Source organism: Pleurodeles waltl, chromosome 2_2 (assembly GCF_031143425.1).
Source record: "Pleurodeles waltl isolate 20211129_DDA chromosome 2_2, aPleWal1.hap1.20221129, whole genome shotgun sequence".
Taxonomy (NCBI): domain Eukaryota; kingdom Metazoa; phylum Chordata; class Amphibia; order Caudata; family Salamandridae; genus Pleurodeles; species Pleurodeles waltl.
Window position 1 is genome coordinate 721,745,917 of NC_090439.1, and position 25,001 is coordinate 721,770,917.

The 25,001-nt window shown below is 43.6% G+C and overlaps 1 protein-coding gene across 1 annotated transcript in view; it reads left to right on the forward strand.

The window, feature by feature from the left end:
• PREX2 (phosphatidylinositol-3,4,5-trisphosphate dependent Rac exchange factor 2) overlaps positions 1-25,001 on the forward strand; it is a 1,096,481-nt gene that overhangs the window by 810,537 nt on the left and 260,943 nt on the right. Inside the window, exon 32 of the mRNA XM_069220299.1 lies at positions 15,581-15,622. Coding sequence (XP_069076400.1) covers positions 15,581-15,622 — 42 coding nt within the window. The remainder of the gene's footprint in view (positions 1-15,580; positions 15,623-25,001) is intronic.

The window sequence follows — 25,001 nt, forward strand, 5'->3', positions numbered from 1 at the left end:
TGCTGCCACCAGCAGCGCCACGCCGGTAGACCGCCGCAGGCGGTTTTCTGCTGTCGGATGCTGCTGCTGGCAGCTGCGCCCCGTCCCGTCTCCTTCCGGAGGACCCCCTGCAAGCAGGTAAGTCAGGTGATCCGACAGGGGTGGGGGATGTTGTGTGTGTGGGTGTGTGTGTATGTTTCTGTGTGCGTGCATGCGGGTGTGGGGCATGTGTAATGCGTGTGTGCATGAATGGATGTGAGTGTGCGTGTATCTTGTGTGAATGCGTGTGTGCTTGTATGTATGTCAGTGGGTGTGGATGTGTGTGCATGGATGGATGCATGCATGGGTGAATGAGGGTATGTGTGTGTATGCATGTGTATGTGCGTGTAGGTGTGTGTATGTCGGGGGTCTGGAGAGGGAGGGGGAGGGTGGAGAAGCACTCTGGGGAGGGGGCGGGGGAGACCCCTATCAGTGCCAGGGTAGTAATTCCCAGGCACTGATAGTGCCTACCACCATGGTTTTCGTGGTGGTAAGAAAGCCACAAAAACCATGGCGCTGGGTGGCGTCATATTCCCGTGGGCGGCCTAGTGACTACAGTCTCCAGCCCGGCAGTCGTTACTGCCATGGCAGTCGGGGTAGTACACTGGCGGTTTGGCTTTTGCCAAACCGCCAAAGTCATAATATGGTGGTATGTACCGCCAGCCTGTTGGCGGTACTACTGCCACTGTAATACCGACCGCCGGGGTCATAATGCCCCCCATAGTCTAGATATTAAAAGGACTTTCATGTATTGTCTTGATAGGACCAAGTGCTTACACACAAAAAAAAAAAAAAAAACTTTTACTTGCCTTTGGTAATGCCTGCAAGGGGAACCCAATATCTAAGTCAGGCACTGAGAGTTAGATTGTTAAGTACTTCCAAACTCCAAACACGTTATACCAAAGAAAAGTGTGCTCCCTGTGTCCCAAAACGACACTCCACACACAAAATGTGTGCCACCCTGGCTTTCCTGGGCAACAAACTGCTAGCCGACACATAGTTAACACCTCACATGTTCATTAAACACTACTGTGCAGGTAGTCTAGATACCAAAAGGTGATAGTTAGGACTGTGTTAAGAACCTTGTTTCAAACATCAGCATCTTTTGTTAGCCACCACTTTTGAGGGAAAACTGGTTTAGAATTTATGCACAGCATATGTATCTACAGCCACACTTTCTAAAAATATAAAATGTTACTTAACGAGTAAGCGTGTATTGCTGTAGATTTATAGGGGCCCACCCTACTCTGAAGTGGGCAGTAATCGCAGATATATAATCAGCTTCCTGTTACGTGTACCACTCACAACAGACACTATGGGCCTCATTATGAGGCTGGCGGTCTTAAGACGGTCAGACTCGAGTTGGCGGTCGGACCGCCGCAGACAAGGCGGTCCAACCGGCCATTATGACAGTGGCGGAGCCGTCACGGTCCAACCGCAGACACCGCCAGGTTGCAGCCAGCCTGCAGCCTGGAGGTCCCAGCGGTTGTAATCCACCCGGGCAGCGCTGCAAGCAGCGCTGCCCCGGGGATTACGATTCCCCATCTGCCAGCCTTTCCATGGCAGTAAACACCGCCATGGAAAGGTTAGAAGAATGGGGGCATTAGGGAGCCTCTCGGGGCCCCTGCACTGCCCATGCACTTGAAATGGGCAGTGCAGGACCCCCATGCACAGCCCCATTGCGCATTTCGTTGCCCGAATTACAGGCAGTGAAATGCGCGACGGGTGCTATTGCATCCGACGCACCACAACATTGCTGACGGCTCAATTACGAGCCGGCGTCAATGTTGTGGTGAGTGTTCCACTGGGCCAGCAGGCAAAAATGCTGTTTTCGCCTGCTGGCCCAGCTGGACACTCCTAATATGGTGGGCAAAAGACCTTCAGTACTGGTGGTCTTTTGCCTTCAACGGCTTTCGTGGTCCTGTGAAAGGACCACCGAAGTCGTAATGAGGCCCTACGAATTGTACTCCTCTGTTTTTTTTATCTTTTTATTGAGTTTCTAACATGCAACAGTCAGTAACAGCCAATGTTCCCACCCTCTAAGTTCTACTCATTGAAGATAGCTCATCCTTGACAGTTAAATTAACTTTGCTTTCACCCTCTCAACCTCTCCTACCCACCAATATTGGCCCCCCTTCGACTCCCTCCATGGCTCAGTTGTACTTACCCTTATAGGCCCCAGTATCTTCTCCAGGGATTCCATATTCTCTGCCATTTCTTTGGGTATCCCCACCCAGCATAGACCTGTTTCATGGTCATTAAACACCAATCCATGTCCCCTAACCACTCTTGCACAACAGGGGGTTCCCTAGCCCCCCATTTTCAGGTGCTATTCCTCTTTGTCACTGCCAGTTCTACCATTAGGAGCACTTTGGTGTAATGAGGCACCCTCTCTTCCCCCATATGTTCATTAACACGATCTTTACCTTCTGTGTCACCTTAACCCAAGTGGTGGTGTAGAGGCCGTGGCTAACCACCTCCCTGTCGGACTGTACACTCTCACACAACCATACCGTATGTAGCAAATATCTTACCTGCCCGCAACTTTAACTGCAAAAGGAGACTCCATCATCCCAACCTTACAAAATGTCTCCTAGTGTAGTATGCCCTAGTTAGTAGTCAGAGTTGTACTAAAGGAAACCCAGCTCTCATTGCTATCTCTCTCGGATCCTAGAGCGTCTCTTCCACTCCCCACCTTTGAGGGGGTCCATGTCTCTTTCTCAATCTTCCCTCAGCGTCGGCTGCCTCTCCGGCAAGTTAATTATTATTTTCCTATATATGAGGGAGATAGCTTTCCGTGACAATAGCTCCCCCAACACCCTATCTTCTAGAGGTGAGGCATAGTCATTATCATCCCCACTAGGGATATGTACTGCAAGAGCATGCCTCACCCTCAGGTAGTGAAGTACTTACGTTTCCACATTGCTGTACTCCATGCCAATTGTGTACCACAGTTGTATGCCCTCCAGCTTGCCATCCTCCCTCAAGCCATCACTGTCCCACAGACGGGGGAACCCTAGTGAGCTTCTTCGCCACTGTACTCGTCATTGACCCTTCATTCCACTGATACTACTCACCTGCTGAGTGGAAAACAACCTGAGATCGAGCCTGTGTTCTGCTGCATTATTGAGTATGGGAGCAGTCACAACAGATCTTGTAAATCTAACTCCTACGCTCAGCACAAGTTTCAAAACTTTGGGCCGGCCCAATACTAAATGGCAGTAGTAGGCAAAGCATGTGAATATACAGCCATGACCGCTACAAACAGATGCTCATGGTAAAATACATTGTGCCTGGAATAGACACTAATACAAACATGTTATCATTATAGTCTTAAATGTTAATTCAACAGATTATACTTTTATCCTCACAATGTTTGTATCTGTTCTCACTGCCCTGACATGTGCCTTTCATGCGATGTCTGAAGATAAAGGTGACAAAGGGCAACCCTGCTTTGTCCCTTTAACTATATATATTGGATTTGAAATCTCCCTATTAGTCATAATCTGCTACTCTGAACATGCTCTTCTGATTGTAACACCCTTCTGAAACCATCCGTGTTTCCTATATTGTGTTACCTTCCTCAAAACTTCAATACAATATTAGCAAACACTTTCTCCTCCTCAGTATTTAACAAAACAAATTATCTCATTTTAGTTCACTGAACTCAGTACCTGTCTCACCTATTGTTATCATTCTAGTGGTTAAAGTTGTAGCAGATATAGACATTCTTAAGTATAATGAATGGGCTTGAATGATCACCTGCAGTTTAATACCTTTCAAGAGAGATCGAAAATACTAGTAGTCCACACAGCTCCTTAATGTAACACATTTGAGGGCATCTTACAATTAAAAGAAATACCAAAATAAGTAGATTTAAAGAATTCTGTAATGGCTTGACCTTCTGGCTTGTGGCCTTATGGCTCTTATGATCATTTTATGGAGCAGACTATAATGTTAACATCCCCTCTCTCACAGTCTCTTAACAAGGTTCTCATTTAATCCCTTGATTTAAATCCTGACCATATCACTAGGTTTTATTTATTGAAAGAAATAATTGGTAATTTAATTCTGCTAAATGTACGCATTCATTGATGCTGTACTGATGTCGCGATCACAGCACTTTGAGAAGCTTTTTTGAAGATATGGGCAGGACCTTCACATCTTATAGCAATTTTCTAAGTTTTCATCCTGCACCTGCTTTTTCTAGTAACTGCTTTTACAATAAAGAGATGACGTGTCAACATTCTCCCTGCCATGTGTTTTTTCCTTCTAATACCTATTGTTCTCTCCTTTTCATTGGCACCTGTGGTTCCCCCTCTCTTTTACATTACACATCGGAAATGAGATTTCAGTATTCACTACCCCGCAGTGCGAAGTCTGTTGATGATGTATTGATTGCTTTAGACACCATATGGTGTCAGTGGATGTGTCTTTCCTCTTATTCATTTCTAGACGTGTACATGTTGTCAGATAATGAAAAACATTTTTAAGGTAAACTGGATGTTGGTTTCTTAAGCAGTAATGGCATCATTCTGATTGGTGACTTTTCTTACTGCACGCCTAAAATAAGAAGCCCACAACCTATTGGCCACCTGACAGTGAAGGTAAAGAGTGAACTGATAAGTGTAGGAAAGATCATCATAATGGACCCGAGTCAAGATGTTTTCTACTTGTAGACCTCACCTGCCAGTGCTAAAAGTTGAAGTTCTGAATCTCAGAGGTATTCATGAGTATCTGAAGGTGCATTCCAGTAGTAGGACTTCAATTATGTGGCATAATAGCCCAGCTTCCTCTCATACCACCTGTTGAATTTTTGCTAATCTTTGACCCTGTACAGCGCCCAGCTGCATTTTGGTTAGATTCACGCTATAGAAATAGCATATAAATAAATGTTTGCACACAAATCTTTATATATTTATATATGTATATATATATATATAGCGCAGAACATTCTGTGGCAGTATTATTTTGTTATTTTGCTATTGTAACAGATATTAATGCTGTGTTGGCAGATATTTTATCTCATTTTAACCTGTTTTACACCGGAACGCAGCAAACCTCAACTGGAAGGACAACAGTTCAAATCTGCAGTCTGCCTTACCACGTGTGGTTTTTGAGTTAGATAATATTTTTGACTTGAAATATGCAATTTATGCAGCAGAACGTGGATTATGTGAGAAGGGTGGTAGATTAATTATTAAGTGGAAATGCCACAGATAGAGAATCACATTATTCCAGAGTCCCTTGTTATTGATGATGATGATATTCTTGATCTTATTTTGTGTCATACACCACTTAGCAGATATTGAATAGCATGTGCCTGGGCCAGCCTAAGTTATTTATTGAGATGCACCTTACATTGAAAGACTTCACACCTCTGCGTGATACAGCTATGAGCCCAGAGTTTCAAGGAGAACACATATAATTGCATGTAATAGAGAAAAAGCACACCTTGACTTGCTGCCATAAAACTAGCTAATGATTAGCCTTACCAGGACCCATCTCTTTTCAATAAGCGTTCCGCTCAGGTGTAACTCATCCATAAGGGTGGCGGAGCGTCACCCACCCCTCCCGCCAGCAGTGGCAGCTGTAAAACCTTTCAAAGGAAAGGATAATAAACTATGTTTATTATCCTTTCCTTTGAAAGGAGCGGGGCCACGAGTGTGACGCGCACTGCGCATGTATTTTTGGACAGCCAAACACATGAGCACAGATGCTCTCTCCAGCCCAAAAACACAGTTGCTCCCAGTCTGCCTGGGAGCGCCCTGGCTGGGTGTTCCCAGCCAATCCTGATGTTGCTCTGAGAAGCGTCAAGGTTGGCGCAGGGCAGGCTGGGAGTCTGTGCCTGGAACGACGTCGTCGGAGAGAGAAGCGGCGCATGGCGGAGAAGGTATGTTTATTTTTATTGTTCTTTAATAAATGTTAATGTATTAATGCCCCTACCGAGCGCCCACCGCCCCACGCCAGGAATCCCCGCGAGCTAAAGTCTATTGATAGTTGTGATATTTCTCATGTTTCCATTGAGCATAGTATAGGAACGATAAAGACAAAAGTCTGGTTCTTTTCTAAAACTGTTTTAAATTTAATTTTAGTTCATTGTGTGCAGTTATAGTACAGAGGTATAGATGTGGTTCCATTATGGGGTAAGGAAGCTTCCCGTAATCGGATACAGCCCCATTTTACCCATCATGTGAACGGCACCAATCTGCATCAAAGCCCGCTAATACTGTTCCCCGCTCCCCCACCCCCGGGAAAAAGTAATAATTTCTGTTGCTCATGGTGAAAGAGTGGTAAAGATTATGGAGGATGTTTCACCGCATTGCACAGGCACCAAAAAGGAAAACTAGAGTTGGTTGGCGGGAGCTTTGAATAGCACCATAAACTGCACCTATGTGAAGGATACCTGTTACTAACCAGAGTTTCTCCTTGGTCTCCTGGAATGTGGCAGGCTTAGGGAACATTTCAGAGAAATTAGATCTTATCTGTTCACTTCAAGTGGACGCAATCTGCATTCAGGAGACCTGGAGAGTAGCAGACTTCACCTATCCCGGGTATCTGGTTCTAAGTATAAAGGCGCAGCCCTCAAAGAAAGGGTGAGCAAAAGGAGGAATTGCCATGTTATTGAGTAATAAACTTAAATGGGAATATGTTTGTTCATCCATCCCCTCAAACTTCTTTCAGATTGTGAGAGTTTATCCGATTTTAGAGAATGGTAGAAAAACCTCCTTGTTAATAGTTAATGCTTATATCGCCCCAGATAAGGAATTTGATAAGAGTTTTATTGTCTATGCTTAGTCAAATATCAGTAATTTGCTCTAATCCACATGAAGTTGTAGATGATTTACTAATAATGGGAGATTTCAATTGTAAAATCTCCAACTTATCCTTTTCCACTTTTGGGGACTTAGAGAGGGAAACTGCTTTAAATATTTCACCAATTCTATTTCCTCCAAGAATAAGGACGGATAAAAAGGGATACATTCTATTGAAAGGCTTACAAGACTTATGTTGTATCATTCTAAATGGGCGTTTTAGTTGTGATCATCCAGCAGCTTTTACACATAAATCCCCGCAGAGTAGATCAATAATTGATTATATGTTAGCTTCCTATAATATTGCTCAATCAGTAGAGGATATGAGAGTTATGAATGCATCCTTTAGTGATCACAAAATTCTTATTCTTCCATTAAAAATGCAGTTCTCCCCCATAGATTCTTGGAATTCAATGGGCAAAGCCATTAGCTTTTGTGGGAAAACAGGCAGAATTTTTTGGACCCCCGCTAAAATGTCTTCTGTTAAAAAAGCTCTTGAATCCATAGTGAGAGATGGAGATGAATGGAACATTGATCCTCTAAATCATTTCTCTAAATTGATTGAATATATAACCTGAAGTGTTGAGTATCATTGTCCAAAGCCACAGTAAAAGAAAGTAAGGCAATCTATTTTATTATTAAATAGAGAAATTAATAAATCGGTAAGGAAATAGCATGAATAGGAGTCCGAGGATAGGAGCAAGAGAATATCTTTATTAAAAAGAAGAAGAGCACGTGTGAAGTTAGGCATTTAGAGGGAAAAGGAGGATCAGATGTGGATAGCAGTGAGGGAGCAGCAGTGACAAAAAATTCCTGCAAATTTTGGGATACCATTGCTAAAAGCTGCGGAAGGCATGAATCGTCCAGCGTCCCACTATAGCCGAGGTAGATAAAAAGAATGATATATTGGCTCTGTATGCAGAAAATGAGGTGAGAAAGCCATGGGAAATGGATTGGAGTAAAAATAATAGCTCAGATGAGAATTGTTGGTGTCTCTCCTCCGTGACTGAAATTGAGGGGTTCATTAGGACAATGAGGAATTCCGGAGCTATGGGCCCAGATGAGGTCCCAATGGCTTTAATTAAACTTGAACCTCTGCTTTGGGCAAAAATCCTTCATTTTGTTTTTTTGTGCCTGCCACTTAATAAGTAGAGTCCCAGATTCCTGCACATGGAGTGTTATTGTCCCATTATATAAAAGGGGTGATAAATCCTCCCCCGTAAATTAACGCCAAATCGCACTATTGGATGCAACTGGCAAGATATTTGCAAAAAAGTATTTTAGTACATTTAACTTCCTGGGTCAAGGATAACGAGACACTTCCTCTGGAACAAGGAGGTTTTAGAAAGGATAATATTTTATTGTTGCATACGATAAATGAAAAATATGTTCAGATAAGGGGGGGAACAGTATATGCAGCGTTTATTGATTTCGCTACGGCCTTCGATAACATGGGCAGGAAAATACTGTGGAAAAACTATATGAGCTGGGTGTGACTCCAAACCTGTTACGCTTGATTATAGCTTTGCACTCCTGTACCTGGTGTGAAATTCTGCTAAGAGGAGAACAGGGCTTGTCAGATAAATTTCCTACAAAAAATGGATTGAAGCAAGGCTGTTTGTCATTTTCCTTATATATTTATGATCTGCCAGTTTTTTTGCAAAATGTGGATGGTTTTTCACCGAAAATTGGAGGATATCCACTGTCTTGCATCCTATATGCAGATGATATAGTTGTGATTGACCTTACTCTAAAAGGTTTAAATCAGTGATTGGCGGTGTTCCACCTATATTCTACTCAGCATCATCTGCAGATTAATCAATCTAAATCTCAAGTTATATGTTTCCTTGGGAAAAAAATGGGTAAGAAAATCAGCTTCTCCTGGTCTTTGGCCAACACAAGCTAGAGCAGGCAAAATCCTACTGTTTTTTGGGAAAACATTTTCCTCTTCACTCAGTGACAAAGATCACATGCGCAATAATGTCTGGAAGGCTTTATCTCAAGCACAAGGTTTAGTTACATTTTTTACAGCAGTTGGCCCATGTCACTTCCATCATTTATTAATGGTTTATCAAACAAAGATCCCGGCCACTCTCCTGTATGCTATTGAGGGCACCGAGACCTCTAAATGGATTTTTTAGACAGGTCGGAAGGGCAGATATTAAGATGCCTAGCCTTCTGTAATAACTCGGCCTCAATGGCAGCCTTAAGGCTCAAATTTGGTATTAAGAATGTTTTTGTATTGGGCCTTGTGGCTGTGGTTAGGAGAGCTTGTAGTTTAGCCCACAGTAAGGCAGCTACCCTAAGAAATCTAGCTTTTATAGAAATCTTTAATAGATTGAAAAAAAAATCTAAGTTTTTTTTAAAACTATAATCTAGCTTTACAAATGCTTGAGCTAAACCAAGATTTGATTCAATCCTCTTTGCCCACTACTTTTAAAACTCTTTTAAAAGAAATGTTCTGGTTGAAAAGTTTCTCCTCTGACTTACAGTTCTGCAGTAATAAAAGGAGACTGACCAGGTTAACTGAATCAGTAATTTTTAAACAATCTCAGTCCTACCTTTCTTGGAATCTTCCCCATGGGATAAGGTGCCTGTACCTTTTGCTGAGATTAGATGGACTGCCCCTTAGAGATCTTACCTCTAAATGGGATCTATCTGATAATAATTGTGATCTCTGTCAACTGGGTGTGCAGAAGTGCAAGCCTGTACTATTTGTCCAGCTTTAGCCCCGGCCAGGAAAAAATGGCAAAAACCTCTTACCTGCATTTTAATATTCGCTCAGTAGGAGAAGCTTTGGAAGCGCTATTTAATCCTCCTAATTATTTTTTTTGTTTTAGGATTTTTAAATTTGTTCAGTCTTTTCTAAATCTCTACTAAGTGTTTTCTATTCGATAAATATGAAGATTGAAAATGTACTCTTCAAGGCAGATGGGAGAACTATGATAAGATTTCCTGGTGTTTCTCAATTCGCTTTTTACTGCTAAAGGTTGTTTGTCCTGGACTGTATTGAATGCTTTTCTATTATTTCGGTTTGGAAGTATACGTTACACAACTGTTTTATTGTAGAAAATGTTATGGTACATGAGGGTTGTCTATGAGAAGTCTCCCTAGGGTTCCATGTTGCACTGTTTGAGGCACTTTATAGCTGTTTTTTCCCTCAGAATATTTAATGTTTATACTCTAGAGGCTAATTTGAATAACTTGATCAATTTTAGATTCGCTACTGTAATATATTATCTGAGCAATGTATTTGTATAATTTTGAGATCTTTCTTGATTTTCTGTGAAATTTTTAAATGAATGTTCTTAGGTTGTTTCGTGTCTTTTTGGGAATTAGTTTAACATGTGGACCTCTTAGGAGTTCCAATTCATGAAATAAAATAAACTGTAAACTGAATCCCCGCAAGCCGCTACTGGTTCCGCTCGAGATTTTGTATCTCCTCTGCCCTTGTGAGTGCCATCAACCAGTAATGGAATACCTTTCGAGAAGATTTGACTGAACTAAGGGGTTGTGAGAAGACTTGTAGGACAGCAGAGAACAAAATTGCCATCAGCCATTTTTGTTTTTGCGAACAGCTACAGAGAAATTTTAGTTTCACTAGGTACAAATCCAGAAGATTAACTCTCTCTCACTAAGCATGAAAACTTCTCAAATGTACATACGTATACAAGAGATGGGGGAATGTGAATGCATAGGTAGGCTGTAAGAAAGCATCTAGAAAACTTGGTAATATAGAGTCTTAAAGTTTGTATAGGGTTTGGGTCTTGCAAGCCCACCATCACCTTAGATCCAGCCTGAAAGAAAATCTGGAATACATCCCTGCCTGCTGTCTTTAAAAAATCCTTCACGTTCTGTCAGGGGCACTCGGAAGAACTCTAAGTGTCATATTTACAAGGACCATGGTGCAAGGTGGTGCAGCAAGTGCCTTTCTGTGCTGCTTGCACCGCCGGGAAAGGGCAGAAATGCACAGAATCTTGAAAATACAGTGCATTTCTGTCCTCTCCCCTGCACCGGCACACAAATTGCTGCCATGCGCCAATGCAGGCACGACTGCACCATAGTGCAAGGGTTCCTGCATTGTGGGGATGATTGTTTTTGTGCAGGAAGGGGCACCTTCCTGCACAAAAAAACAATCAATGGAGGCAATTTCCTCCTTCTATGAGCACTGCAGAATGCAGCACATTAAAAAGAGAAAAAGCGGTGAGAAATAATGTTATTTTTCGCTGTTACACCACTATTATGCCACCCCTGGGAGGCGTAGACTTTTAACAAAACCTTGTAAATATGGCAATGCATCAAAATTGATGGGTGGGAACACCCATTGAACACCCTAGGAAACGCCTCCCCGGCGCAAAGTAAAGCAATGCAACGACTTGCGCTGCATTGCCTTACTCCATATCGAAAGTGGCTTTGTGTGGCCTTGTAGATACGGGTGTGCAGCCTGCACCGCCGGTGCATCACAAAAAGTGCTGCACTGATAGCACAGGCAGTTTGTAAATAGGGTCCTACATTTCTTCCTTGTAGTACCTGATTCTCAGAACTGGGAGAGCCAGCATTGGATCTACGCCTGATGGGGAGCATTGCAGTGCTGCCTCTGGATATATCGTAGAACAAGATGTTAGCGAAAAGTCTTAAATCGGGGGAGACGCTCGCCTGCCCACATAATTCTGTTTAAGTGGTACAATTCTAGATGGTCTGTTAAAGATCTGCAGCAGTTTGCAGAGAGCCCTAAACAAGAACCCTTGTCATCTAGGTCAGATGTACTGAATAAGAATCAGACATCGTGCACTGTATTCGTTTTTGATCAACAACACATTTTATACATTATCTAAATGCACAAATACCTAAAACGTGACCAAAATAATAGCACAAAAGATAACAGCATAAATCGGTGAGGCAATGGTTACATAAAATCATATACTTGAAAGCAGCAACAGAAGTTGTAAACATATATACAAAAAACGATATTGAAAATGTTTAAAAGTCCGAACTTGGTCTTTTAATCGAGGGTTTCTAAAATATCCTGGCTCTGTGCCCCTGCTCTGCTGCATCAACATATGCCAAGCCGCACTTCTGACGTAAATTAAGCTTTTTAATACTTAGCATGCATAGCTGACCTTTATTGTCAAATCAAAATCCCGTTCTGCTCTACAGATTCAATCTGTTTGGTGATAAGCCTGTTCTTGAACAAATAGATTAAAGGCATTGTAAAAATCATGTATGGCTCATCAGCTGCAAGATGACGATCAGCAGCATACAAAGTTGAGCATACACACGGGGAGTCTGCATTCAGTAGGGTTAGAATCTCAGCTTCGCCTTGTTTGTGATCTCAGTATCCCTCATGGAGGGCCCCAGCACTCTCCCTGGAGTGAAAGGTATATAGCCCAAAAGGCGAACGAAAAAACAGATCAAACTTATGGTGATTCGGAAAAAATACAAACATTAATAACACATTACAAGTACTCCATTCTGGTTTATAAAATCAGACACTATAACATGCCCTTCAGCCAGACCCTGCTGTGCACAGCCTTATCTGGGACTCAGGACAGGTTTGTCTGGAAGTCTTATTATAGCAATAAAAACAGTGCAAAAACCCAGCTGTGTTTGGAATTTTTTTTTACGTAAGTTAATGATGTAAGTCTTTGATAGTGATACACCCCAATCTTATTGTAAGTAAGTAAAGTCTGCGGCCTTGGATTAAAAGCTGAATATACAGAATGGACAGAAAACACTCGTTGAAACACTGCTTTTACTGGTCTCTAAACTGGTACAGCGCGAACCACAAGTCAGAGGCGTGTAGGGTAGATTTTTACTGTCCTTAAACAAAGCTAAGCAGAGACACCAGAATGCCATGAACCACAAGGAACAACACAACGGAATTAAAAGAAAGCCCACCAAAGATTTTGTAAAATAGTATATCATACTTCAGAATCGCATGCCAGCATCACACTTTATGAGATTTGCTTAGAGGAAGCTATTTCTCAGGACAATACTCTAGGGATAGAAAAAGTATTTCTCAGGCTAGTGATACAATACAATGAACATGAATGCTAATTATGTCTCACACAAGAATTAAGCTTGTAGAACTTCTTGCTATTGACCGAAACGCAAACCAGAGGCAAATGATCACCAAATACAGTCGGAGTGAGAAAGGATGCACAACAGTAGAGATTAAAACACACATTCTCTTACCTTGCCCCCACGAGAAAAAAAACAGATGAGACATTTATTTCATCCCATTCTGCAAGGAAAATTAGGACTTCCTGAGAGCTGGAGCATGCTAAACTAATTCTTGTGGAAATGCCAAAAGGAGGGGAGAGGGCTACAAATTATTTCTCTTCATGTTACCAAACAAAGCATGATACATTATATTGCACTGTTTCTCAGGGAAGAGGTTAACAGTCTAAAGAGGCTATAACATGGCTGTCATTATTGTAACACTTTTGGTATCTCATACACTTGGTTTGGCAACAGAAGTCTGCTAGGGTCTCCAATCGAGTTCACCGGATGATCTTTGCTTAGTGTCTTCTCTTGGGCCTTGAAGCTGCCATCTGCAGCAGACAACACCAGATTATTAATACCCCTTTTTACCTGACTTGGTTTGTGATGTCTACAAAAAAGGACATCCGTGCACAATTTGTCATAAGAACAGAGCATCTAATTTGAAAAAGGACTAACCTGTTACTTTACTGCCTACCCTCATCAAACTTATGGGAAATATCTTATTGAACTACTTAAGAGATATCTTGTGTCACAACATCACTAGTGCAAAGTCAGGGTGGTTTTAATCTGGTTTGAGCATGGTGTGATTAAGCTAATGCAGTTGGTATGTTATTGCCGGGCCTTTCTGCGGTATACGACATGGTAGCACATATGTTCCTCATGAGCTGTGGAGAGGTCCTTAAGGGTGCTCCCTTGTTGGTATTCTCACCTGGCCTTCACGGATAGCCTCTTCTCCTACTCATGCTGCCATCATCAAGAACTTGGGTGTTCTGTTCCACAGATACCTATGCTTTTTCCACCGATTCAAATAGTCTGGCCGAGTGGCTTTCTCCAACCCTAACACACTGGAAAAAAATGTCCCTATATTTAAACAACCAAACATGCCTCTGTTGTTGGGGTTTATGTGTTGTTACACTTGGATTACTACATTGCCATTATCTTGGCATTCCGGAATACTGTAGTTGAATATTTCAACATCTCCAGTGTCTGCCAGCATGGCTTGTAGACGGATACCAAACTCATATGACATGTCTCCTTTTCTCGTCACTCCCTTAAGTGGTTTTCTGTCAAGCAGAGGCTCTCTCCCTTGTGTATCCTGACTTCTACCAAAGAGGCATGTTTTAATTTCTGTAGAGTGACCTCCTATGTGCCTAGTGCTCGTCAGTCAGGTGCCCTCTTTCTGTTAAAAGTTCTTCTGGTGAGACCAAATCTCAACTCAGATATTATCTCCTTCACATGGTTTTGCCAATTTTAGTCACTTTAAGCAGTCTTTCAATGTGCATGTGTTCTGCAAAATGGGCTGCTGTGCTGTTCTCTCGGTGTGTTTGCTAGGTTCCTAACACGAGTACGCCTTGATGTCGAACGTGCTCTCAAAAATAAATAAATACGAGAACATTGCCATGATTGTTATGTCAACAAATTATTTTACTGTATTGTATTGAATTGCACTGGGATGTATTGGCAGGACCTGCCTCCAGTGCTTAATTTCAGCCAGTGGTTTCCAAACCGGCCACATGGTGATGCTGTTTATCTAATTTGGAGATGAGCAAAACAACAGTTGTTTATTAGTTCACTATACATTGAAAATGGATAATACCTGCTTCCCAAGGCATTCTTGTAGCTTTGGGGGATGAAACCGTCTGAACTGTCACACTTCTAGAGCGTAATGGGTAGTAGTTGTGTACTGAAGTGAACAAACTTCATACTTTAGATACTTCTTCGCTGATGTTATTAAAGTTTATTTGCAAGGTCCCCGTAAGAAAGAAACTGCAGAGGGGTACCCGCTTTGTTTTACCGGTTTAACCTGCACAGGGCTGATTTCAACTGGTAGATGCAACTGGTCTACACTTAGAGTTGGGTGGGACCAGGCAATGCCACAGTTTCAGGCAGCAGTCCAAAGTCCTGAGAAAAAAAAAACACTACCAGAATTCTCTCCTCAAACTACGAATATCAATACAACACTATCCCAACGGAGGGAAACTTCCAGTGGATTTTTTTCTACAGATATTGCAGAATTTTTCATTACCACCCAACTCTAAATCAACGCTAAACTTCCTTCCACAATTGGCAAATGCCCATGGGTCGGTATGACGCCATAATTCCAACAGTACAGCTCCCGCAAAGGTAAATTCTTCGTCATTTCAGAAAGGCTCGGATGTATTTAGTTTAAACATGGTAAGAAAAATATGAAAAGTGGGCCTTCAACATCACGTGGCCTTTTCCCTTTGTAGTCGAATAATTATAGAAGTGAGTTTGAAAAAAGGCTCCTTAATTCTGCTTGGATTGGTGAAACGGAGAGGCTTGTAAATCCTGCACCGGAAGGAAGCGCCTGTTTCTGGCGCTATATATTTCCATTGCCTCTGTAAAGAAAGAAAGAGGAAGCGCGCTCTTGGAGCTCGCCTTATCCTCTCATAATCACATCTGTGCAAATACAGAATAAATATCTCGAATGCTAGAACGATGTTCTTGCTCTTCACGTAAAGCTTGCTTAGCACCCACTTTGTGTCTGTTTTCTCTTTCAGAGGTTAAGACCCGGATCCTCTTGGCTCTCCTCGAATATACAGGTAACGTTTAAGAGCAAGTCTTTCTTTTTTTTCCACAAATGTCACGGATTTTTTCTATTATCATTTTTAATTATAAATATACATTGGAACTGCAACGAGTTGTCACCGAACAGTACATCAATGAATGCATTAAGCAATGAATCGTAAGGGGAATCATCAGGGATTAGTGAAAGGTGTTGCAAAAGCAAATATATACCAGCTGCCTAGATTAAGGAAACTATATTACTGACTCTAGAAGTAATCCGATATTTAGGAGAATATCACTTTCTTTTGCAAGGAGCAACTTTCGGGGGAAAAACTCAACCTAAGCTGCACTAAAGACTAGAGTTTTCAACAACGCTGTGCTTGCGTTCCTCCAGTAAACCTAAATGATTTTACGGTGTTTATTATACTGAAGAATTTAAATAGCGGGTCTTGCCATTGACAAGCCCCTAGGACACTCCAATTTAGGAGGGCATTCCAGGTGCCCATGTGGAATGCATGGGGAAAATGATCTTGCTTGGTAATCCTGCCTGGGTGTGAAGTGATGACTTTGAGGCTCAGAGACATCCTGTGAGAATTTTGCGGCCAACTGGCAACTGCACATGAGCTGAGGTGGCGCATCAGAGTGGATGCAGTTGCGAGTGAGGATACCTAACAATTCTTTTTTAGGTCTCGCCTGCAGGCAGTGCGCTTGCACTGTCTCTATAGCGATTATCTCTTGTGCTTATTGCAAAACAACTCTAAAAAGGGACTTTTAGTCAGTGGAGGCTCCACCGCAATGGCAGAGGAGTGTCGCCTCCCCACCCCGCCAGCAGAAGCAGCTGCAAACCTTTTTACTACAAAACGATAATAAACTAGGTTTACTATTGTTTGGTAGTAAAAGGGGAGGGGCATTGGGGATGACAGCCATGGAGGGGACTGCATAGAGCACTCCCCTCAGTGCGCATGTATATTTGTCCGGCCGTCTCGGGCCGACCAAACACACATGCTCACTGTGCTCTCTCCAGCCCGGCACTGTGTTGCCGGGCTGGAGAGAGCAGGCACAGCAGTGTCAGGATTGGCTGCAGAGCAGGCTGGGAGCCTGTGCCTGCAGCCTGCATGAGAGGAGCGGCATGATGGTGGCGGCGATGGCGAGTGAAGGTAAGTGTATTTTGTTGATTGAATTAACACCCCGCACACGCCGTGCTGCCCCTTCAAAGCCCTGTGAGCCACTCCTGCTTTTAGCCCACTCATTACTTATCATTCGTTGACATCAGTATTACTCTTCCTTGCGGCTTTCTAATTCGGCAGTGTGAGTGACATGTCCCTTTCTGCATCGCTTCTTGTTCTTCACGTGAAACACAGGCCAAGTACAGATTGATTAAACCTAATTAGTGTCCATCTGCTCATCGTGCTGCCATTTTTAGGGTCGAGCCTGGGTTGCATGCGCTTGCGCATGCGTATCACAGCAAGACGCTTTAGTTATTAGAAAAGGGCTCGGAGACCTGTCGACATCACGTCAGTGTTTTTCATTGGTTCGTGGGCTTGCCTATTAAAATCAGCTGGCTTTCATTAGTCGAAGGCATGCACACGTCATGCCTTTCCCGGTGGCTAGCCCTCCTCGAGCGCATCCACCAAGTACAGAAAACATGCAAGGCTCGCTGTTTTCTGTCCGGCTCGTGAACTACTTTTTCTCTATTTTACAAGCGTCAAGCGCTTTACAAGATTAATTGCACTTTTTTGGGTTACGTACATAAATACACTTTTGCTGATAGGTGAAAAGTCGGGTTAGGAGTTTACAGCGCTATCAGCTCAAACATGAGCAAACGCGAGACCCGTTGCATTGCAAATGCTTGTTATACAGTGCAACCATAACCCAACCCAGAGGTATTACATTGCACAAGTTCACATTAATACTTTTAGGCATAGGAAATTAAGTAATTTGCCTAAAATGACAGGGTGTCCAGTCAACGTGTTTTTGTGAGGGGCTGTAGAGTAGCAGATGCACTGCATTGGTTGGATAACATGTATTTGAGCTAGGTCGTGCTTTGATGGGCACTGCGTTTTTTAGTATGTATCACAGGCAGCCTGACATTTGTATTTCATTTCATTTGTTTATTAGCATTCCCACACAAAAGATGTAGACTTTTGGAGGAAAATACAAAAATTAATTAGCACCCTTTATTAAAATGGCCTCTGGAGGGCACATTAGTAACACAGACACAGCCCATGAGACAGAGTATAGGGCTTCAATACCGTAAACTAGGAGAAAGAGCAGAATACAAGCATTGGCAAAGCTAACAGGTTTTTTTCCTCCCGAGCGACTGGCTTTGTAAATGTTTGGTTTTGCATGTTGTGCAGCAGTGTGGCTGCTGTGCACCATGGCTAGAAGTAAAGAAAAAAAATGCTTTGATGCCGTCGGTGCTGACTGCATCATATCACTTTTTTGCTTTCCTTTTAGCCGTGATGCACAACAGCGGCGCTGCTGTAAAAAAATAACTAAAACACATTGACAGAACCAAAAGCTGTCACTTAGGCAAGACATATTGGCTTGGCCAATGCTTGCTTTAAAAAAACATAGGAGTTTTCTGTTTCATAATGATTAAGTGCATGGAAAGAACCAGTTATTCCTGTTATAGTATGAACTGAGTTCTATATCTTAGCTTTGAAAAGGCTTCCACCCCTGCAAGACCTTCCGAAAGAAAAATAGTTAGGGTCTGAGCCAATTTAGAGCACAGCAATTTAGATTTGCACTAGGTTCAGAGTTTATTTTGAAGGTAGGGTGTCCAATGTTCTAGATGGTTTGAGGTACGATGCAAATTTCTTTAAGGGTAAGGATTAAACTTTAAAGTTTTAAAGTCTTGCTTCAAGAAGCCAGTATAAATGATTGGTGAGCTGGTGAAATTTCATTCTTGATGTGTTTAGGAGCCATGTGACAACATTCAGAATTATTTGTAGTATGCCAATCAGCTTGAAAGGGTCTCTAAGGTATATAACATGAAGTAGTGTAGACAGGACAGTACTAGGTTAATTGTGGGGCTATACCCTTGGAGGGAACATTTTGCAGTGGCATTACCTTATGTAAAATGAGCCTTTGGCAACTTGATTAACTTGTAGAACAGGAGAGAGATTAGAAGCCATAATATGTCCCTGATTTCTCACTTTGTTTGATGCGTTTTGAGGTGGGTCAAGTTGTTTTGGCTAGATGATTGAGCAGGAGTAGTTGGATCATTTCCAGAATGCAAGTACCTCCGGTTTTGGCATGTTTAACTTGAGGTGGTTGATTAGCATCTAATGCTCAGTTGCCTGGCAGCATTGGCCTGTGGTGCCAGAATTAAGATCTGATGTATTTTCAAGGTTTACAGTGAGTTATTTGTCATCCATTGAAATGCAGCAGTTGAGATTAAACGATGAGATGAGGTCTGGAAAAGAGATATGGTACACTTTAAATAAGAGAAGTGCTGTGCTGTGAAGGGATAAGGAGCCAAGGAGAAAGGTGGGGGAATGATGTGGTTGGAGATCTGTTAAAAAGGAGGCAGGCAATCCACTGTTCAGATGTACACTACACTCCTATAAATTACATTTCTCTTGAAATCAAGTTAGATGAACAGCATTTAAGACAGAGGAGAGATCTAAAAAAAAGTGATAGACCATCACAAGGATGACATTAAAACATGGCCTCCTGCTCTTTGAGGTTCAAACTTGATTTATATAATTGTAGTTTAGCTGAAGTCCCTCAATTATATCTAGGCCCATTGAAGGGCATATTGCATTTCGAAACTATGCTAGTGAATCCCCTGGGAAAATGTACTTGAATTTCTACCATATTATCTGTGTTGCACTGGCTTCCACTGAATGCATACATAGCTTTCAAACTCTAATGCTGGTTTATAAGGCAGTAAATGGAGTCTCTCCTACCTTTCTTCTCCTTGTTCTAAACCGGGAAAGGTTTGGGTTGCTATATGTGCTCTCAGAGACATGTTCAACCAGTGGTGTAGTGAAGCCTCCACTTGAGCAGGCTAAATGGGTCTAGCAGTAGGCCAATGGACTTGTGATTTGAGTATGACTAAAATATTATTTAGATGTTTATGAAGCAGTGGTAGCCAGTGACATTTGAAAGTGGTAGGATGTAAAAGTTAGGCATGAGTATCTGATAGAGACTTCTAGTTGCAGATTCCTTACTTTAGAATTTCCCCCAGGCGTCAGACTGGATCTGGAGATTTTTCTTCGAGCAATACCCTTGCACATCGGTAGGTGGCGTCGGTCGACTCTGCGGGTATCGTTGGCATCATAGTCGCTGTGATGACGTAGGGAGTAGTACATAGACACTGCCTCAGTGCAGTGACATCAGTTCTTTTTTTTCTGCACCACGCGCTGACCTGGAGAGAACTACCTTCGTCTCTTTTTGACTGAATTTGACCGTTTTGTTGTCTTTTATAGTGAGTTATTTAGTGCGTCGAGGATGTCCCCAAAGACCAGTTTCAAGCCGTGCAAGGACTGTCACTGCATGATATCGGTGACGGATCCACATCAGGTTTGTTTGTGGTGTCTCGAGCGCGACCACGACCCCAAGTCGTGCTCCGAGTGCCGGGCCATGCACCATGCGGTCCCTCAAACTCATGTGGGCCCGGTGCTTGACTCCGCGTAGGTCACGGTCTCAATTGAGAGGAAGGTCTAGAGACCATTCGCAGAGCCATCACCATTCGTCGTCCTCAAAATCTTCGGGTGCAGGTAAGAAGAAGAAGAAGAAGTCGAAGAGGTTCCATCGCTCTCCGACTTCGCCCCGTCGCTCGGTTGACGCAACACGGAAGGAGCGTCAATGCCCAATGACTCTGTCCTCAGAACCTGTGTCTGGGTCCGCTCCACGCTTCCCCGAGTTTCCAGGAGCTGGAGCGACCCCCGCCCAACTGAAGAAATTCTATGAGTCCATGCGCCTCATCTTTGACCCCGATACAGCGCCTTCGGACCCAAGGGGCTTGGTTGAGGGGCCTTCGTGTTTGTGCCGGCGGCTTCGGCTCTTGCCACTGAGGTCCCCTCTGGATCGCTCGCAGACCGGCACCAGTGCTGGTCGCACCATTGAGACCTTACCCAGCGCCGGGTCGATTGTCAACGCTCCCGACGTCGGTAGTGTCCACTATCGATAATGACCCCGATCCTTATCCCCGACAACTCGGAGTCGGAGCGGTGGCGGCCGACACCACCTTCGTCTTCGATGGGCCTATTCACCCCACGTCGGATTCGGACCCTTTGTCCTATGGGTACAAATTTGGGGAAGGCTTGGAGGGGTCCCTGGACCCTTATGAATACCAGGATGACCCATCTTTGGACTGGGCACAGGAATTGGGCAACGCTAGTAGACTGGACACAACTCCAGATGCTGGCATGCTGTCTCCTCCTACCGTGGCTTCGGCGGAGGGAGCGACTTATAGTATGGTGGTCAGTAGGGCAGCTGAGGTCCTTGGCCTTGGGCTTCCTACTGCAAAGGTCAGGTCTAATCTCCTGATGGAGGTGCTTCAGCCAGGGTCTTTGACATCTGAGCCCCTTTTACCATTTAATGAAGCCCTCACTGAGGTTCTTTTAGGTACTTGGTCCAAACCTAACACAGGGGCTCCTGTGAATAGGACTATTGCATGCCGCCATCAGCCCCCTCTAAACGACCCTAAATTCCTGTCCCAACACCCCACGCCTGAGAGTCTTGTCATCCAGGCTTCTCGTCTTCAGGCACATTCCCTTCCACACCCACGGATAGGGAACCAAAAAGGCTGGAGCAATTTAGGAAGAAATTGTTTTATTCCTCCAGTCTCGTGCTGCGGTTTGTGAACACCACATGCCTTTTGGGCCGCTATACCCACTCCCTGTGGGATAAAGTTGCGCAAGTCCTGCTGCAGATACTGGAGGAGGCCCATGCTATTGTGTCCCAAGCTGTCAACAATGAGAGAGATGCAGTGAAGTTCACCATCTGTTGTGGGCTGCTCACAGTGTGAGTGAGCTTCAAGACCTTTCGTCCAAACCTCCCTATTTGTCTGTGTACCCTGACAAAGTGTTATTGTGCACTAAGACTTCCTTCCTTCCAAAAGTGATTACGCCTTTTCCTGTCAGCCAGTCCATCACCCTGCCTACTTTCTACGCACCCCCACATCCTTCCCATGAGGTGGAGAGACTCCACCGTCTGGACCCAAAAAGAGCGTTGGCGTTCTATCTTAATCATACTAAAGATTTCCAGGTGGACGATCAACTCTTTGTCGGGTATGTGGGTGCGAAAAAGGTGAAGGGGGTGCAAAAACTTACCATCTCTTGATGGGCACTTCTTTGCATCAAGACGTGCTACGCTTTGGCCAAGAAGCAAACCCCTAAGGGCTTCCGTGCTCATTCCACCAGAGCAACTGCTGCTTCCACTGCGTTGGCATGCAGAGTTCCTGTCCTGGATATCTACCAGGCAGCTACGTGGGCGTCCCTGCACACATTTGCTAAACACTACTGCCTGGTCCGTCGGGATGGCTACTTTGGTCGTTCGGTCCTGCAGGACTTCCTAGTATGATCTTGGTTCGCAGCCCACCACCGAGGATGGCATTGCTTGAGTGTTAATTCTAAGTTAAGGAATCTGCAACTATAAGTCTTTATCAGATGTACAAGTTACTTACCTTCGGTAATGAAATATCTGGTAGAGACATATTCTAGTTGCAGATTCCTTATTGACCCACCTACCCTCCCCGCTTGCGAACTGATTTCTAGGGACAGAGATTCCCCCTTCAGGTCCTTAGCTCTGGCGCACCAATCTCAGTGTTCTTAGCGGTTTGGCGATTTGGCGTTGAAAGTCGTTAAAAGAAACTGATGTCACTGCACTGAGGCGGCGTCTATGTAAAACTCCCAACGTCATCACTGCGACTACGATGCCAACGACGCCCGCGGAGTCGACCGACACCACCTACCGATGGGCAAGGGTATTGCTCAAAGTAAAAATCTCCGGATCCAGTCTGATGCCTGGGGGCAATTCTAAGGAATGTACAACTAGAATATGTCTCTACCAGATATTTTGTTACTGAAGGTAAGTAACTTGTACTTTAAGTAGCAAGCAAACACTGCATTTTAATTTACTTTTCCCGTGTCATAATTTTGAAAACTGTGTACGCCCATGATGGGGGCCCAATGGCACCTATTTGCATAGAATCACAAATACAACTGAAATAAGTGATCACTGTACTGTGCTCTCTCTAGAGAGGCCAATGATTGGATGCCAATATATTCTGAACACCTTTTTGACCCACTGACAGACCCTGTAAGAAACTTGCAGTGCCTTCAACCACAGCTCCAGAGCTCTCCATCGCGCAAACAAGTGGTGCCACTCAGTTCACTTCATACACTGAACAAGAGTAATGTGCTACAGGATAAATTACAGAAACAACATCCTGGAAGTTGACAAAATTATTTTACATTATCCTGCATATTAAATTGGCACCAATGAAAAACTGGCAGCAAGGCTCTTACACTCTCACACTGCTTAACTGTACCAGGGCCCTGCTAAAGCTCTGTATTAGGTGAACACAAGCTAGACAGAGATCTTGCACTATCACACTGCTTCACTGCACCATGAGCATTCCTAAAAGTCTGGGTCTTGTAACTCTAAGTAATGCAAGACTGTTACTCTCTCACACTGCTTTACTGCACCATGGCCTTGCAAAAGCTCTGTATCACGTGATCACAAGCTAGAAAGACATCCTAGACAAGCTCACTGCTTCACTGAACACAGAAAAACTCCCACATACTGACACTTCTACAGTGCTAATGATGTGCTGCTCCATGTATACAGGCACAGCTTTCCAGACTAACGGTGTGCTTTTGAAGTGAGGCACTGCTTACGTTCTGTACCATGCAGGAATGTACGAGACAGAGCCCCTGTGGTTTCACACTGCCGCCGTGCCGCAAGGGCACTGCTAAAATCTATTAATCAATACACATATTAAAATTTGTACTCAACAGGAATAGTTGTAAGGCAGAAGGGTCTCCTTGGGCCACCGTGGTCAACTTCTTACAAAAGCCAAAGACAACATGTACCTAACCAATCCTGGAGCTGCTCTCATGCTGTTTTCAGCATGAGAGAAATGCCAGGATTGGTTTGAGGAGGCCAACCTAGCGCTTCTTTTGAGGCTAGAGGCCTGTGCCTGCAATCAATCAATCAATCAAACATTTATAGAGTATGGCAAATCACCCGAGGGTCTTGAGGTGCTGGAGCTGTATGCTGTTGCGTGGAAGTATGATAATTCGAACATCCATATCTTTAGGTCTCTTCTGAATCGCTGTAGTGATGGTGCGGTCCCAAGGTGCAGGGGGAGGTTACTCCAGGTCTTGGCTGCCAGGTGCGAGAAGGAGTGTCCTCCGCTGATGGCTTGACGGACTCATGGGATGTCTGCGAGGGAGAGGGAAGCTGATTGGAGGTTTCTGGTCGGTTGGTCTGTTGAAGTAATACCTCCGCAGTTTAACACCACTGGGATTGGTTCGGTCTGAAGTGCACATGTGGGGCTGGCCATCACAAGACAGCCAGTCAATCTGATATGGGCACTCTGCACTGGCAAGTCATCCTGCTGCTGCCGTCAATCAGCTGAAATCAGCCCCGTCCCCACCATTAAACTCACGCTAGAGCAGTTTGTGCTGGCGGCTCATCAATCATGTAATAAAATGGTAATTACTGTTTTATTAATTTACATTTACCTCCTGCTCACACGGCGGGGATGGGGGGTGACGCTCCTTCGCCCTTTAGGAGGAAGCGCCACTTTTATGTAGCTTTTCTGTCTTCAGACAGGTCTGTATATAAAATCCTTATTAATAACACTATCAGGGAATACAGTGACAGAGATGTGTGGAAGAGGAATGATTTGTACATCAAAGTACATAGAGAAATAATGAAAACAGAGGAACACACAGAGTGGGGAACTAAGAGAAAATGTGCCCATGAGAGCTAAGTTTAATAAAGAAAAAGTCAGAATAGGGGCAAAAGAAGGATAGAGAGAAAGAGGAAAGAAATCATTGAAGAAAAAGGGAAGAAGGAAACATTAAAAAAATAAGGAAGCAGAGTTGAGAGGAAGGACGTAAGGGTGAATGGATTAAAGGATGGACAAATGGAAGGGTTAAAGGAAGAATGAAGAGAGAAAGAATAGGTGAGAAGATGAATGGGTGGAAGAATGAAGGAAGGTCAGATGAGAAAAGTGAAGCAATGGATGGGTGAAAGGATGAATAGATGGATACGTGAGTACATTGAAGGGTGCATGGGTGAAAAGATGCGCTTGTAGTTGAAAGGATGGATGAAAGAGTAGATAGATATTCTGTGTCAATGCGACAGACGAACAGATAGATAGACAGAAAGGTGGATGAATGGAGGATGGGACCAGGATGAAACTGTGAAGGCAATACTCTTCAGGTAGGT